General features: G+C 38.3%; 1 protein-coding gene across 2 annotated transcripts in view; it reads right to left on the bottom strand.

Moving 5' to 3' along the window:
• Positions 1–15,908, bottom strand: part of TTN (titin) — a 284,068-nt gene that overhangs the window by 256,894 nt on the left and 11,266 nt on the right. For both annotated transcript variants that reach the window (XM_058300570.1, XM_058300571.1), the window contains exons 8-23: positions 15,568–15,720; positions 14,731–14,868; positions 13,325–13,456; positions 12,050–12,187; positions 11,299–11,436; positions 10,694–10,831; positions 7,523–7,816; positions 7,295–7,417; positions 4,924–5,205; positions 4,586–4,651; positions 3,597–3,855; positions 3,336–3,396; positions 3,005–3,220; positions 1,983–2,125; positions 825–1,030; positions 93–326 (exon numbers count right to left, since the gene is read on the bottom strand). In XM_058300570.1, the coding sequence (XP_058156553.1) occupies positions 93–326; positions 825–1,030; positions 1,983–2,125; positions 3,005–3,220; positions 3,336–3,396; positions 3,597–3,855; positions 4,586–4,651; positions 4,924–5,205; positions 7,295–7,417; positions 7,523–7,816; positions 10,694–10,831; positions 11,299–11,436; positions 12,050–12,187; positions 13,325–13,456; positions 14,731–14,868; positions 15,568–15,720 (2,721 nt within the window). The remainder of the gene's footprint in view (positions 1–92; positions 327–824; positions 1,031–1,982; positions 2,126–3,004; positions 3,221–3,335; positions 3,397–3,596; positions 3,856–4,585; positions 4,652–4,923; positions 5,206–7,294; positions 7,418–7,522; positions 7,817–10,693; positions 10,832–11,298; positions 11,437–12,049; positions 12,188–13,324; positions 13,457–14,730; positions 14,869–15,567; positions 15,721–15,908) is intronic.

Below are 15,908 nucleotides of genomic sequence, written 5' to 3'. Positions count from 1 at the left end.
TACATGTGAATAAAATTTAGACAAAATCATTATATTGTTACATTTTGTATCTTCATAGTGGCATGGAGGTATAATAAATGTTCATGGTTTACCTTGGGTAAAGGATATCCAGACATCTTGCAATGAAAAGTGACACCCATCCCTTCAAGAATTCTGTAATTCTTGATTCTTAAATCAAATCCTGCTTCGATGGCTTCAGACTCAGAAATGTCAACTGCCATTTTTTCTTCTCCATCTTCTTCAAGAAGTTCTTCTAATGTAGTCTTTATTATTCTATATTCGATTTCTTTAATAAGCCTTTCTTCAAAGGAAGAAATATGGAATTCCTGAATAGTAAAAAGAAGACAGTTTGTTAAAAATATGTCATTTAGAGAAATAGTTTAAGGATAAGTATTAGTTTCAGAGCTAAGGATTGATTAGGAGTTTTTGACTGGGGAAAGAAATCTAGATAGTTTTGTTTTGAATCAGCATTACAGTCCCTTTGCCAATGAATGCTGCAGGAACTTGAGTAAAACAGTAATTTAAGAATATGGATTATGTTTGGGGAGTTCATCATACAGATGTAGGGCTATTGGCAGTAATGAACTTGGCTGTGCTAACAGTGGTCTTTTGCTGTATATTTGTAATCCCTATTTCTAAAGTCACATGCTTGCACATGTTCAACATGTCATAAGAAAGGAAACTTGTCAGGAGTGAACCTGGACCTAGCAATAGTCCTCATGCCTCAACTTGAAAATGAAAATATCAAACAACAAAAAAGAGACATTATGGGAGGAAAGCATAATTTATGAAATGGTTTATTTGGTCGTCACTGTTATTCTCACCTGGTCTTCCACGAAAGTTCTGACCAACACAGTATCTTTGGCCATTTTCTTTCGAATTAAGGCCTGTTCTTTTTCATACTCTTTTTCATAATCAGAGAATACAAATCCAGGTGCTACTTCTCCAACTTTGGGTTCTTGCACAAATGCAGTCATTTGTGTCTGGTAAAGCAATTCCTGTTGGGACTTCATCAGTGACTCATAATCAGCTAGGAATTAAGAACAAGTTAATTTTAAATGTCCATATTAAAAAAGTATTCATGCCACTGTCCATTCAGACTAGTTGATAACTTCTTAGAAAAGTTGATAACCGAAAACATATTTTCCAAATACCTACTATCAAATGCTCAATAGATATTTACTTGATTGTGTTTTCAAAACCAAGCTTACAGAACAAGTCAAACCAGGCACTACAGTTGTAAAAAGAATTTGCATAACCAGTCAGTCCCTTGGGATCTACTCCTGAGGTCTTTCTAATTTGTTGTGTGCCTTTTGGCAATTCATTTACCTTCCTGTGTCTTAGTGCTTCATATGCTAAATAGGGATAATATCCTAACTTCCCCTAAGGGATATTGTGAAAATCCACTGAGACAGAGCATGGGGTGGTCCAGTATAAATGTGAAAAGCTACGGAGATAATGAGGACTGACAGAGACCTTTCCTTTGGCCTGAATGTTACTGCATATATATTTTTACAAGTTGAACATCCTAATTTCCAGCTTCTCTTTAAAATATTGGAAGCTCTAGACACATTGAGCCTGACGTGTGTGCCTGGCAACCATTCATTGAAGGCAGGAGCTGCTGCTTCCTTGAGACAGGGCACAGGCGCTCTAGTTCGCCATTGTCTTCATGGTGCTCACTGAGGTTACCTGCCTGGATCTGGAAGGCAACTGGATTTAGAACCCCTGAATATTCAAAGGCATGATCTACCTAGAAACTAAGGCAACAAATAGAAACTACGGCTGGAATCTGAGAAGTTTAGCACCAGCATGGCCTTTTAGGCCATCAGGTCTAAACACTTCCTGTCCAAATGAGCCAAGAGAGGGGGATGATGGCGTCAGAACTGTCTCTGCTGCTGGCCTCTCCACAAGCACACAGCACTGCTGTTTCCCTGCATGTCAGTTCTTACCACGTCCAACGCAAATATTTGAGTTGCACTCACCTTCTTCAAGCAAGGAAGCAGATGCAGAAGTTTCCCCATGCTTATTACGGATAACAATAGTGTATTCACCAGCATCATCAGCAAAGGTCATAGAAATCACCAGTCTGCATTCACCAGTTTGTTTGTTGTAACTTACTTTGTATCTTTGCAGAAAGGAACAAACAAAAAATACAGTCAAAAATAAACTTTATGTGTGTAAAAGAATTTGTCTCATTTGTTAATGGACTGTGGCATAAAATTCAATGATCCCAGATACATGACAAAACTCCACCATAGAACAGAACCATAAGACTGCCTAAAATTGAGGAAAATGCATGGATGTGAGTAACAATGCCAGACACATCAGACACATGGAAATACATGGCTTCAGTGAGATCATTAAACAATAGGTATTTTCTTTTTGTTCATTCTTTCATTTGAAGATCAAATGAATAATCAAAACAATAAATTCCTTTTAAAATTTCAATATTAAGCCTCTGGTACATTTCTTATTACTAAGATGTGACAGTTACATTTTTGGATTACCAGTTTACCCCCTTTTTTTTTGGTCTTAAGTTGCAGGAAATTCAGACAAATTTTGTATTCAATTGCAGCAACTTTATCAGCATAGATTTTCATGTGTCGTTAGCTTTCTTTTTCATAGCATGACTCTTTTTCTTTTATCTTTTACTGACTTATTGTACCGTGTTTTATTGAAAATTGTCTCAAATCCTTTCTGGAAGAATTGTCTATATGTTTGTGTGTGTGTGTATGGAAAAGTCCATGATATTTTCTCTAATTCACTAGCACTATAAATGAATTAAATTAGAATATGTCTTCCATCTACTTTGGTCACATAGCATCATTTCTCAGTAAGACTTTGTACAAAAATGTGAAACCACCTCAAAACAAATGATTACCGCTTTACAATGAAAGAACCTACATTCCAGGGAGGGTGGAGTAAGAAATTCTACCTCTCTCTAGCTTCATATATATATATCACACAAATCAGAGAAAATTCTGTTATTCAACCATCAAAATACCTGTATCCAGTGGTTAGAGGAACACCAGATTTTTTCCAGTAGACATGGGGCTTTGGGTTGCCACCAACCTGGCATTCAAACACAATGCTCCCACCTTCCACCAGTTTCTGGACCACTGGTTTCGTAATAAAGAAAGGAGCGGCAGGTTCTCCAGGCCCTGCTTGTTCCTCTGTGATGCTGGTATCAGTCATTACCACATCTCTTGACTCAACAAAGCTGAAAAGAGAATTCCCTTCATATTAGCCTCTGGGTTGCATTTTGTCAATAATACATGGAATTGAAAATCAAAACTGAACTAGGACAGCAGCTAAGTAGCAAAAGAACATTTTACCGTTTCTCTTCTGTGGTAAATTTCTCAGTCACAGCTGTTTCCTTTTCAAACTCCTCTGACACTAGAAGACAAAAGTTTATCATTTAAGCCAGGCATTTAGTCTGTTTCATTTAGTGACCCTTGCTGAGCTTATGTTGACCCCAAACCCCCAATTCCAAAAGGGGACACCAATACGAGGTGTGCAGAAAACTTATTGTGGAAAGGAAAGTTGGATGAGAGTGATGACATGTGCAGAAGGATTGTGGGAATGTGGCTACTAACCCTGTACAGCTAAATAGCAGGATGTGCTGACGGTTCCAGCCTCATTCACAGCACTGCAAGTAAATCGTCCACTGTCTTCTGCAAAGGCTTCGCGAATCATAAGACGAGCAATTCCACTTTGGAAGGTTATTTGGAAATCAATGGAACTTTCAATTTGGTAGTCTTCTCTGTACCATGTCACTTTTGGGGATGGGTATCCAGAGATGTGGCACTCTAAAGTGACAGATTCACCTTCTATGACAGTCACATTTTTTAAGCCCTGAAGAGAGAAGAAAAGGAAATAATGACATATATGCATATTCATTTATCATCTCTATTCATTATAACAAATGTGGGGGTTTTGAAGTGGCATGTTTTAGTTGCCACAGTATGGCCTTATAAGATCAGGACTCCAGAAATATTAGTAAAGAGACTCCCTTGGAAATTGGAATATTGCCAATACTAAACAGATGTAAGGCATTTCCAAACTCCTAATGTGGAATTGTCTTAATATCATGTAAGGACCACTCCATACCCTCTGTTATTCTCACATGTTCAAACTCTAACAAAGTTGGAAGGCTTACTGGCAAATGTTACCTTTTGGACAAAAACTTCCATATTTTCCCCAATTGGAAGTAATTGTTCCCCTGAGTTTTCCCTCTGGTGAGGGACTTATGGCCTTCTATATTGTAATTTTGCTGGCTTACGTCCATTTTCTCTGGTAGCCGGGCAAAGCCGTCAAAGAGGGTTGGACTCCTCAATGTATCTCCATAGCTGGTGCGACAATGCCTTACCCCCACGAGAAGCTCCTTAAACAGCTCTTGAATAAACGAATGAGTGGTTGCCACACAGAAATGCCCCTTTCCTTCTCAAATACTATATAAGCTTAGCCAGTATTTATAAACTCACTATTGCCATTTTCCTGTAAGTTTGAGAAACTGTGCAAACACGTATGAATATTATTTAACCAACTAGGCACAAAGTCCAACACAATCAGCTTCTTCACTCACCGAGACTAAAGTTGGTGGAGTAACAGGGATTTCAACAGGCGCAGGTACTCTTGCTGTTTCTGTAACCTATAATTTTATAAAGTTATGAAAAGTTAGAAAATGCCCAAGAAATTACGGGACATATAAAAAACTTTTAGCACAAGCAAGTTTCTCTGACAGTAGAAAATAATTTGAGAAAAAGAGCTCTGACCAACACCAGGCTCAACAAAATTAAGCTTGAGCAGGGTATAGGAGAAAAGCAAAACTCCTGGTTGGCTACTTCTGCAGGACAAATGGGGCTTGTGCCTGGTCTTGCCCAATGGGTAGGGAACAAGAAACAGTGAAATCCAGTAACCAACCTTGGCTTCATGCCTGTGCTGTATTTCAAATCTCTCTTCACGTACTGTGCCCCCAGCAATGCTCACTCCTACTTCCTTTTTCACTTCAATACCAGCTTGACTCTTATAAGTATCTGGCATGTCGGTGAAGGGGAACTGTGGTGAGGGGGTGGGCTCTGCCCGTACTCTCGCCTCAGCAGGCTTCACAGTAGGTGCTTTCACAGATTTGGTGATCTTCTGAGCAGAAGATGTGGTTGACAACTCCTTTTGTAAAGTGGCAATAGCGCTACCGGCTATTGATGCCTAAAGGGAAAGGAAGTCAGACAATCAAGTTATTTAACTGCCATGTGTGTCCTCATTCAGAAGTCCTCTCCCTCTCATATTGCTGCAATGAGTCTGAGTCTATTTTCTATGTGGTCCATGGTTTAATGTTCTCATTATCACTTTTACAGTTAATGAAATGTCAGAGATTAGCCAGTTATTGTTATCATTCCTGCTAGTTTGTAATACATTATGTGTAAAAATATCCTTCTAAAGGAGTTGGAGTAAGAAAGTTCTGTTTTACAGCTCTTATCAAAAAAGGATCCAGAATCGTCTAAAGCTCAGTCATGAATTTTCACTGAAGCATCATGATGAATGCTGCATTTGCAAACACTACGGTGGAAAATTCAAAATCCAGAAATTATTAAAATACTGGGTAAATTCCTAAAACTACCTTTGAAATAGCACATTTAACTTTCAGCCACAAATCTGTATGGAAGATGAAATGGGGACCTTCAGAAAAATATTTTAAAGGATCCCTTACTGTTTTTATTCTCTTGTTGTCTATGGTTATTTGGTTTTGTTTTTTTTTTTAATTTCTCTCCCCTCCCGCCCCCAGTTGTCTGTTCTCTGTGTCTATTTGCTGCGTCTTCTTTGTCTGCTTCTCTTGTTGTCAGTGGCCCAGGAATCTGTGTTTCTTTTTTGTTGCGTCATCTTGTTGTTTCAGCTCTCTGTGTGGGCGGCATCATTCTTAGGCAGGCTGCACTTTCTTTCGCACTGGGCGGCTCTCCTTATGGGGTGCACTCCTTGTGCATGGGGCTCCCCTACACATGGGACACCCCTGCGTGGCACGGCACTCCTTGCGTGCATCGGCACTGCACATGGGCCAGCTCCACATGGATCAAGGAGGCCCGGGGTTTGAACCGCGGACCTCCCATGTGGTAGATGGACGCCCTAACCACTGGGCCAAGTCCGCTTCCCAGTTATTTGGTTTTGATAGCAATTTATGTGCTATACCAAATAAAGAAATTACACGAACCTTATACTTCCTTGAAGGCACAGTCTGGATTCTATGTCTTAGGCTGTATAATAAGAAAATAGTGACTACTATCAAAGGTCATTTTAGGCTGCTAACTAGCTTAGACTTTTACATGTCCTAACCTACCCTGATGGCAGATATTAAGGGTGAGAGGTAGGACACTCATCCAGGGCTGTTTTGTCTTCAGAATCCAACCCAACCACCATATAATACCATCTCTCCATTGTGTTACATTGAGCATATGACTATATGGTCTCTCAGTTTCTGTGCCTTTTTTATTTATTTTTATTTTTTTATTTTTAAAGATTTATTTATTTATTTATTTATTTCCCCTTCCCCTCCCCCAGGTTGTCTGCTCTCTGTGTCCATTTACTGTGTGTTCTTCTGTGACCGCTTCTATCCTTATCAGCAGCACCAGGAATCTGTGTTTCTTTTGGTTGCATCATCTTGTGTCAGCTCTCCGTGTGTGCGGCCCCATTCCTGGGCAGGCTGCACTTTCTTTTGCGTTGGGCGGCTCTCCTTACAGGGTGCACTCCTTGTGCGTGGGGCTCCCCTATGCAGAGGACACCCCTGCGTGGCACGGCACTCCTTGCGTGCTTCAGCACTGTGCATGGGCCAGCTCCACACGGGTCAAGGAGGCCCAGGGTTTGAACCGCGGACCTCCCATGTGGTAGGCAGATGCCCTATCCATTGGGCCAAGTCCGCTTCCCTCTGTGTCTTTTTTAAATTGAAGTTTGTGCACAGTATAGTTACTCCAAAATGTCTCACAGCATAAGGAAGGATAAACTGTATAATGCACAACCTTTTACAATGTCATTAGAATAGTAGTAATCAAATCAACTAAGTTGGAGCTATGCCTGAAATGTAAAACAGAGCCTTCTGGGCTTGTGTCTTCTCAGAGGATAAGCATCACTTGCTTATCCTGCTGGGCAAGTTTCAGTAACCGGACTTTAGGGGCTTCCGAGTCCATCATGAATGCAAGCAGACATCACCAAAAAGAGGCCCACATTCACCAATGCCAAAGAACACCATGGTATAGATACATATTTCCTTTGAGCTTGACATTTCTTGGTCCTGCTCTTTAATTCTTACCTCATATCCATGTTCTGTCTTAGGAACAGAAATTTTTGAAACAGTAAAGTGAGGGCTCGCTGTGCGGGGACGTTTATCCACATGGACTAATCTTTCAGTTGTTTGGTCTGTTGTTTTCTTGATCTGCATTGAAATGAAACTCAGTGATACCACTAGTCACCAGAGGACCTGAGCAGTTAAGATTATTTTCCCATACGGACAGTGAGAAATCTGTGGGTGCACACTCACCTGTGATACTACGTGCATTCCCATCTGATCAGTAGCTGTGATATGAGTCTCAGAAGGAGCTAGGATTACTCCGGGCTTGACTGCTTTAGGGACAACGTGGGGTTCTGAGGCTGGACGCTGGGGATGCTCAACTACCTTTGTGGTGGAAACATGCTCCTTGTATCCATACTCCAAAGTTTTCTGTTGAGCATACGATTCTTCGAGATGCTCAGGTTCTCTGGGCTCTCTGTAACGGGCCTGGTCTACTGCAGCAACTACTGTTGCTACAGCTTCAGCCTTTTTCCCAACGTCCACCTGGAGACATTATTTCCAGAATTAATATATAGTGATATCATTAAGAATAGACAAATGCCTAACGTGACAGACAGATGGTGCCCACGTTATATGGCAACATGTAGTAGCTGCAGAAATGTAATTTAAGAACTTATTATCTTATTGATTATTACATTTTATAGACATCTATTTAGATAATCCTATATACACCTGATTAATTATCCTAGACATTAAATCACATAGACACAACATAGGACAACACAACATTTAAATAAGAGAGCAAGGAGATTTTGAGTTTTTCTAGTTACATTCACTGTGGCAGTCAATTAACACTTAGGTATTTAGAACTTTGGGGCCATCTTCATTGATTATTTTTTATTATCTTCTCTGTCATTTAGTCTGGTGGTGTTGATGCAATGAGAGCAGTAATAAAACGTACTCAAATACTGTCATCTTCTCATCCAAAAAATCAGTTTCTATAGAGTTATTGGATGCATGCAAACCTGAGATAACGTGGAAGCTCAAGAACACACAATGAGCATGTTAATTTACTTATGATTCCCTAGGGATAAGGTTTTTAAATTTGTTAGGAAACATCTCTCTTAAACATACAAATGAAAATATTGTGATTAAAATGAAAGTGTACTCATGATTGGATTCAAGAGAACAACGTTTCACAATGAAGTTCAACTTATTTTCATTATTACTAGGTATTAAAGCAAAGACAGAAAAAGAAATGTTATTTTCTCCTTTCTATGAATCTGACATAAATGGGAAAATAGTTTGCAAGGCAGCTTTGTTTCTCTTTTTTAAAAAAGCAAACAGATTGATATGGTGTACATATTATATTCTGTGCAGTACTTGGAAAAGGCATTATCACTACAATCACATAACCGTATCTGTCCACTACACTTTAAAAATCATGCTGGAATATTTTATTAGTGTCCAATTTATTTTCCTGTTGCTGTGCATAGAATCTACATCAGGATATTTTTTCAAGTATGCTGTGTATCTTTTAAAATTAATCTCTGAACAATTTATAATATATGTGAGTTTTTTTTCAATAAAATTTGCACTTTAGTTTTCATGGGCTTCATCTAACCTTTCCTTCCAGGAAGCCACAGATTATCTCATTTGCCTTGAAGGACTGCAAATACCATCCTCACTTTAGACTGCATCTTAGAAAAAACTATAAATATACGTGAGGTATAGGTGAGTTAAGTTTGTTCATTAAAAAAAAAAGATACAGACTATTAGTTGTTTAACTTTGTAGTGTTTTAAAATTCAGCACATTTGCTGATAACACTAAAATATACAGATTACTTTGTCTGTAGAGTGATTTTATTTATATATATCACATTCTAACCTTTCAACAAGTTTACAAGGTAGTTAGGTTGAGTTTCAGTTTATTTAAGCAATGAATACCTTAGGCTCAAAGATATTATTTGCCTAAAAACCACACAGCTGAAATATGCTAATCTTGTTCTTCATTTAAAACTTATCATGTACAATTCTTATAGTAGACTATTTTAAAATTAGGGAGGCATCTTTTCTTGAATTAATGTGCATATAAAATCCATAAACCTATGCTTTTTGGTAGATAACTACAAATAAATACTCTATGCTGGTGACTGCTTTGGTTTCTTAGAGGACTCCAACATCCCTCATATATTTGGAACCTAGACAAGCAGGAATAAGAATTGATACCCCAATTCACACCAGGTAAGTGGTGAGAATTAATTTAGAAGATGCAAAGAGAAGTGTTATTTAATTGAGTTCTCTGCAACTAGAAATGCAGACTGTTCCACTAGAAGACCTGGACTGAACCTAATCATCTTGAATGTGTTGTGGTCAGTTAGCAAGTAAATGCAATACTAGGCCACAGCAACTCATGATGGATGGAAACTTATGAGAGCTTGTGAGGAAATGGGATGAAACCATGCTTTTCACCTCCACAGCATTAATTCTCATCTCCCATGGAAAAGGTGTATTTGTTCTTGCCTGGTAGCAAGTCTTTCTCTAATCCTTGGCAGTATGACTGGTTTTGTAGATTTTGCAGTGGTAACTACTACTTTAGGTACACACATTTTCTCAGCTTCCATCCTTAGCTAATTATTAGCAACAAAAATAACAGTCTAATTTATGTGTTTTGGAACAGAAACCAAGATTTTAAAGTAATCACCCATGAAGTATGTTATATGTTGAATTTCTGTCATCTATGAGACTTCTAAAAAACTAGAATGCCATTGAATATTATACCTGGGTTTGGGTTTAAAAGATTCTCAAGTCATGCCTTAGAAAAAAATAAATAAAAAAGGTAGAAATAGAAAATGACATTGAGGGAAATAAAAACAGGGCTCAGCCATGATACTAAATAAATTGAAAAATTTTAGTTGCTACTTGCCAAACACTATATTAGCAACAGAGAATAAAATTAGCTAAATAGCTCATTTGGGATAAATGACAGGGGAAGTAGGCTAATTCACTGAAATTTCATAGTTACAAATAGATGCAGTAACCTTTTCCTGGCTTATGTGCATTTGTTCTGGTTGGGTAATTCCTGCTCTAGATTTTAATATTGCACCTTGTTTAGCATTAGTGGGTACTGATACAGCAGGCATTATAATTTTATCATCTTATTTTCTCACCTGCAATTTCAATCAACTTCTGGAGGACTGACAGAAGTTAATAACAAAAAGGTGAAAATAGTGGGGAAGAGATAAATGGGGAAAGGAATCTGTAGTAATACTAAAAATATTAAATAATATTTTAATTTATCTAGTTGTTTGATTATCTAAAAATAAATTAGGCTAATAGTATCTCATATGTAAGAAGTTCTGAGATTTGGTATTAATGTATTAGAAAAGGGGATTTCACACTCGGAATAGTAATAGTCACCTTTCCATGAGTAACTTGGATTTGTTCTTGTCTAGTAGCCATTCCTTCTCTAGTTCTCAGTATTGTTTCTTGTTCCTGGGTTTTAGCAGTAACAACTGCTGTTGTAGACAAGGCAATTTTCTCAGCTTCCTTTCTCATCTGATTATTATAGTAAAATCAAGGTTTAAGTTCCACAGGTCTTCGGACAACAAGGTAAGACCCCCAAGTGGAGGGAGGGGAGTGCATGATGAGGTTATTCGGATTAAGTACTCTAGAGATGTTAACTCTCCCTTGGTAATCTTTCCAGATACCGATTATCACAAGTTTGAGAAATGTTAGCCATAAAGAAATCTCCAAATGATGCTCTACATTGCCTTTTAAAAATTAAGCTAAAAATTATAATCTTCATGCAAATAATATTGGTGACTAATATGAATTACAAATGGATAAAAATCAAAGATGCAGGGAGAATTAATGGTAATCAGTTACATATTCCCCACTTTGTTTTTAGTTTGGGATTTAAAAAGGAAAACACAGGTTAATAATTCATACCACATAGTAAGTTAATGGTTTACTAGAAATTAGGTTAAAGATGAACTTTCTACTTCTCAAATATCTGTATTCACCTTTTCATGAGTTATTTGGACTTGCTCTCTTTTGGTAGTGATGCCTTCTCCAGTTCTTGACACCAAATCTTGTTCTCTGGCTTTGGGTGTGGCAACTATGACTTTAGGTACCACTGTTTTCCTAGTTTCCTTCCTTATCTGATCATATGGTAAAAACAGAAAATGGGAAAATGGTCATTACATTTCACACAGTCTCTAATTAAAGAAATACAAGTCAAAACTAAGAAAGGAGGCAACATTCCTTCATATTCAAGGACATTTTAATTGTACTTAAATATACCACTTGAGTTGCTGCAATCATCTATACTATTTCACTAGCAAAAATATTAAAATAATAAATCTAGTATAAAAGAAAAGCAGTGTGATTAACAATAAGAGAGTCATAAATGCCATTTCTCTTTCTCACATTAGTTGTGTTATAATCTATCAGAAAATTCCCACACAACCATAAACAACACATATTTGCATTTTATCAATTGTCTTGCACACTGAAGTCAACTTCAACAGGAAGACAGTAAGTGAATTATAATAATGTATTAATAATCCAAAGACAGAAATTTAGGAATGAAAGGCAGCAGCAAAAATCAGATAGGTGGCAAAAGGGACAGGAGAGACTTTTAAGAAATTTCCTATGTGAGTTAGAAGAAAGGAAGAGGTGAAAAAGTGATGATTTAAACTCAGGATAAAGATCTAGGTAGTTCGCGAAGTGAAATGATTCAAGAGTGAACTTTACATAAGTGGAAACCATCACCTTCTCATGAGTTATGTGCATTTGATCTCGTTTCATGGCAATTTCTTCTTGAGTTCCCAGATCTGTTTCTACATTTGTGGGCTTTACAGTAGCAACTACCCCCATAGACACAGCAGTTGTCTCAGCTTCCTGTCTTATCTGAGTTTTTGGAGTAAAATAAAGATTTGAGTTTCAAAAGGCACAAAAGAAATGACAAAATACCCTTGCAACATTTGTGAGAATATAGAATGCATAGTGGGGAGAGAGAAAATGTCACATTCCCATTTTCAGAGGTCTACCCTTGTCTTAAAACACAAACTTTTGGTTTCCTGGGAAATGGACTTCTTTTCTGCCCATCTGTCCCTCAGCAAAATGTCCCTGAACTGAAACAATCTCACTTTTGAGACATCGCGACATGTTAAGGAACTCAGTGAGTGGCCACTGGAAAATGGCTGGAAAGTTACAGCAGGATACACTCGCCAGTAACAAGCACTGTGAGAACAAAAGGAATTTGTTGTGCCTTTGATTATACCAAGTAGGATTCTCTCACTCACTGTTGGGAAAGGGACACTCAGCCATCAGCCGCTGGCCTGGCTTTAAGTATATAGTGCTCTCACTTAGACACTTTTATAGAAGTAGATCTGGGATCAGCAAAGAGCTTAAGGTGCCCTCCTGGCCAAACAAGACCAAGAAAGAATAGAAACCTTTCTCTTGATACTATAAGGCTTAATTTCACATATGACAGAGAAGTAGATTTTGGTGACGTTGAGGTTGTTCTTAGATTGTTCTACAGCATCAGAGCAGCACATACTTCTTGGCTCAACCTTTTCAACCAGCAGTTGAGGACACTTTCTTGAATTAGAACTGGTCTACCCTGATGTCCAGCATTTGCTACTGAAATGGAGCATTAATGGCTGATGTGTATGTGTGTGTGTCTCTTATATATATGTAAAGTTTATGTATTACAGTCTAAGTGACTGAGGTTTAGGTTATGCATCTGGGTAACTGGCCTGGTGTGATATCTGTCTTCCACCTAAGAATACAAAGTTCATAGATTTGTCCTAAATTTTCTAACTGTAGAAATACAATCTTGCCAAAGCTGATCAACTGAATGGAAAATAGTGCAAGGAGAACAACATTTCCTTTCAGGAATGTCAATAGAAGACATTGAGAAACAAAGAAACTACACCACAAAGTCTCCTCAGTTTAGAGGTTTTTTGGTTATAAGGTACATACAATTGACTGGAATATGATATTTGCTGATGAACTATTAGGTATTTGCAAAATTGTACTTACTGCTTCTTGAGTTACTTGTTTTTGTTCTTGTTTTGTAGTAATTTCTCCAGTAATTCTGGTTTCTTGTTCTTTGGCTTTGGTTGTGGAAATTACTAGCTTTGGTACAAATGCTTTTTCAGTTTCTTTTCTCATCTGTAATCAAATGATGAAAACAAAATCCTGAAGTGTCTGATCTTTAATGGATGTGACATACTGTTTAATAAATAGAGCAAAATAGGAATTTGAAGGAAGTAAAATCCCTATGCAGAGCTGTTATTAAGGAAAATAAGTCATGTCATGTTCATTAACAGGACCATGGTCCTTCTCCACGTAAACCAAAACAGCTGGATTCAACAGTTTGCTCTGAATAGAATAGTTGTCTTCTTTAAAAAGCCTTAAAATGTATTTATAAACATGATATAGTATGACTATATCATGCCATGCTAACTGATTCATTTAAATGTAATCTTAGAGCATAGAATATTAGAATGGGATGCCTTAGAAGTAATTTTATCTGACCCTTTTATATTTATGTTAGAAATCAAGCACAGAAAATTTACAATCTGCATTTGTACAATATTTTCCCTTTGCAATTTCCCTAAATATTTGTGAAGGTTCTGGAATAGCAAGACTTTTCTAAAATTGAGATAAATATGGGAAGAAAATTCTTGTATATATCCTAGGCAAAATGCTTTGCAAATTCTTAATCCCTTGAAAGGTGATATAATTGGATATATGGCTTAAGGTATGTGTGTGCAGTGGGAAGGGAGCAGTTTTCCCCCTGCCTCTTTGTCATTCGCAGGTATCGTCACTGAAACACAGGATCTCAGGGTTGGAAGGAACTTGAAAATTCATTTTCTCAAAGCACCCAACTGACACTTGACCCACTGCCCAGCAGTCCTACCAACTGGCCTCCTCCAATCTGCCCCTAAATGTTCCCTGGTCATGGGGAACTTACCCCATCTCCCAGCCATGAAAGCCACATTGTCCATCCCACTTCAAACCCATATTCACACATCCTCCTAAGGAGCCAGGAAGGAGTCGCTAAGCTATTTTCAAGGCAAGGTGTGTGGAGTGATCTTTTCTATTCTTCCCTGCTCCTATCTCAGCATCTATTTCTCCCTCCTGGTCTTACCTCCCCCACCCTTTAATTAGTTCATAATCTCAAGGGCCATGCAGGCAAGTCCCCTGTCCTTCTTCCGGTGTGCGTTCACAGAGGTCCCTTTCATCCAACACAAGGGGAGCACTCAATGACTCTCATCAATTTGGGTATCCAGTACCCAGCAGTACACGGAAAAACAAAGGGGTTTTATTAATGTGATAACAACCATGCTACCCAAGAAACAACACCCTTCCTGGTAAAGATTATTATTTGTGTTGACACATGCAATAACTTTGATGAATTCCACATCAAAACCCATTTTCACCTGCTCATGGGTTATGTGCATCTGCTCTTGCTTTGTCATAATTACTTCTCTGGTTCTTGATTTTAATTCTTGTTCCTTGGCTTTATCGGCGGTCACTACTACCTTAGTTATAGCAGTCTTCCCCGCCTCTTTTCTTATCTGATTTCATAAAGGGAAAAAAGGAAATACCTTAATGCACCTTATATAAAAAGCTAAAATAATATATCAGGATAAAGACATAAATGCCACATAAGAGAGGAAAAGGAGAAAAGCTAGAGTGATTTTAAGCTATAACAGAAAAGCTATTCAAATATGAGGTGGGAAATTACCTTGGATTTATAACTCTTTTTTAGCCATGAATCAAGTTTCATATTTGTTTGGAGGTAAGTAAAAGCATAGGTCCTTTGAGGACGCTTAGAGAAATGTAATGTTTACCTTGAAATAATGGTTTCAATGCCTGCCTCTTGGAGGCTTTGGATTTGGCTGGTCTGAACTCCAGCACTGAACGCACACACATTTCTCTTATTTAGCTGTCTTTCCTGGTCACCTCTGCCTGCCTCACCTGGAGTACCTCGAACACTGCAGTTACCTCTTCCAGCCTGCTGGAGACCAGGTACTCTGGCCTGGTGGGACCTCATAGTATTTACCTTTGTATGTGCCTTTGGTACTTCGGACCATATTCAGCTCAGAAAGCTCTAAGAGTCTGGGCCATTTTGGGTTCAGTGTTGCCCTCAAAATCATTTCTGCATTGGTTGTCCTGGGATGCCTGCATGCTAAGCTCAGTCCCAACGGGGTTTCCTTAAACATGCACCAAAGGAAACGGCTATGCGGCTGTCTCCTGGGCAGCCTCACACTTACCTGCTCTTGAGCAGGTTGAATGTGCACAGCGGTCGTGGTTGCCCTCTGAGCAGTCTGCTCTACAGCACTGATAACTGGTTCTCTCACTCTGGCCATATCAACAGCAGCAACAACTGTCGCAACAGCTGCACTTTTGTCGGTTTCTTGTTTGACCTGGGTTGGAACAAAAAGTCCATTACCTTTTTTTATGAGATGCCTGGTAGAAAATATGAAAGCATAATGAACACTAGACTAACTAGAGTAACATGGGAATTAAACATTGCCAAAGAAATAGGCCATGCATCTTTAAAACCTGTATTTTAGGAAAATTTCACCAATTAGAGCCTTTGTTCCAATTAAAA

This window comes from Dasypus novemcinctus, chromosome 7, assembly GCF_030445035.2.
Source record: "Dasypus novemcinctus isolate mDasNov1 chromosome 7, mDasNov1.1.hap2, whole genome shotgun sequence".
NCBI classification, from domain to species: domain Eukaryota; kingdom Metazoa; phylum Chordata; class Mammalia; order Cingulata; family Dasypodidae; genus Dasypus; species Dasypus novemcinctus.
This window is presented reverse-complemented; position numbering and strand designations above follow the sequence as displayed.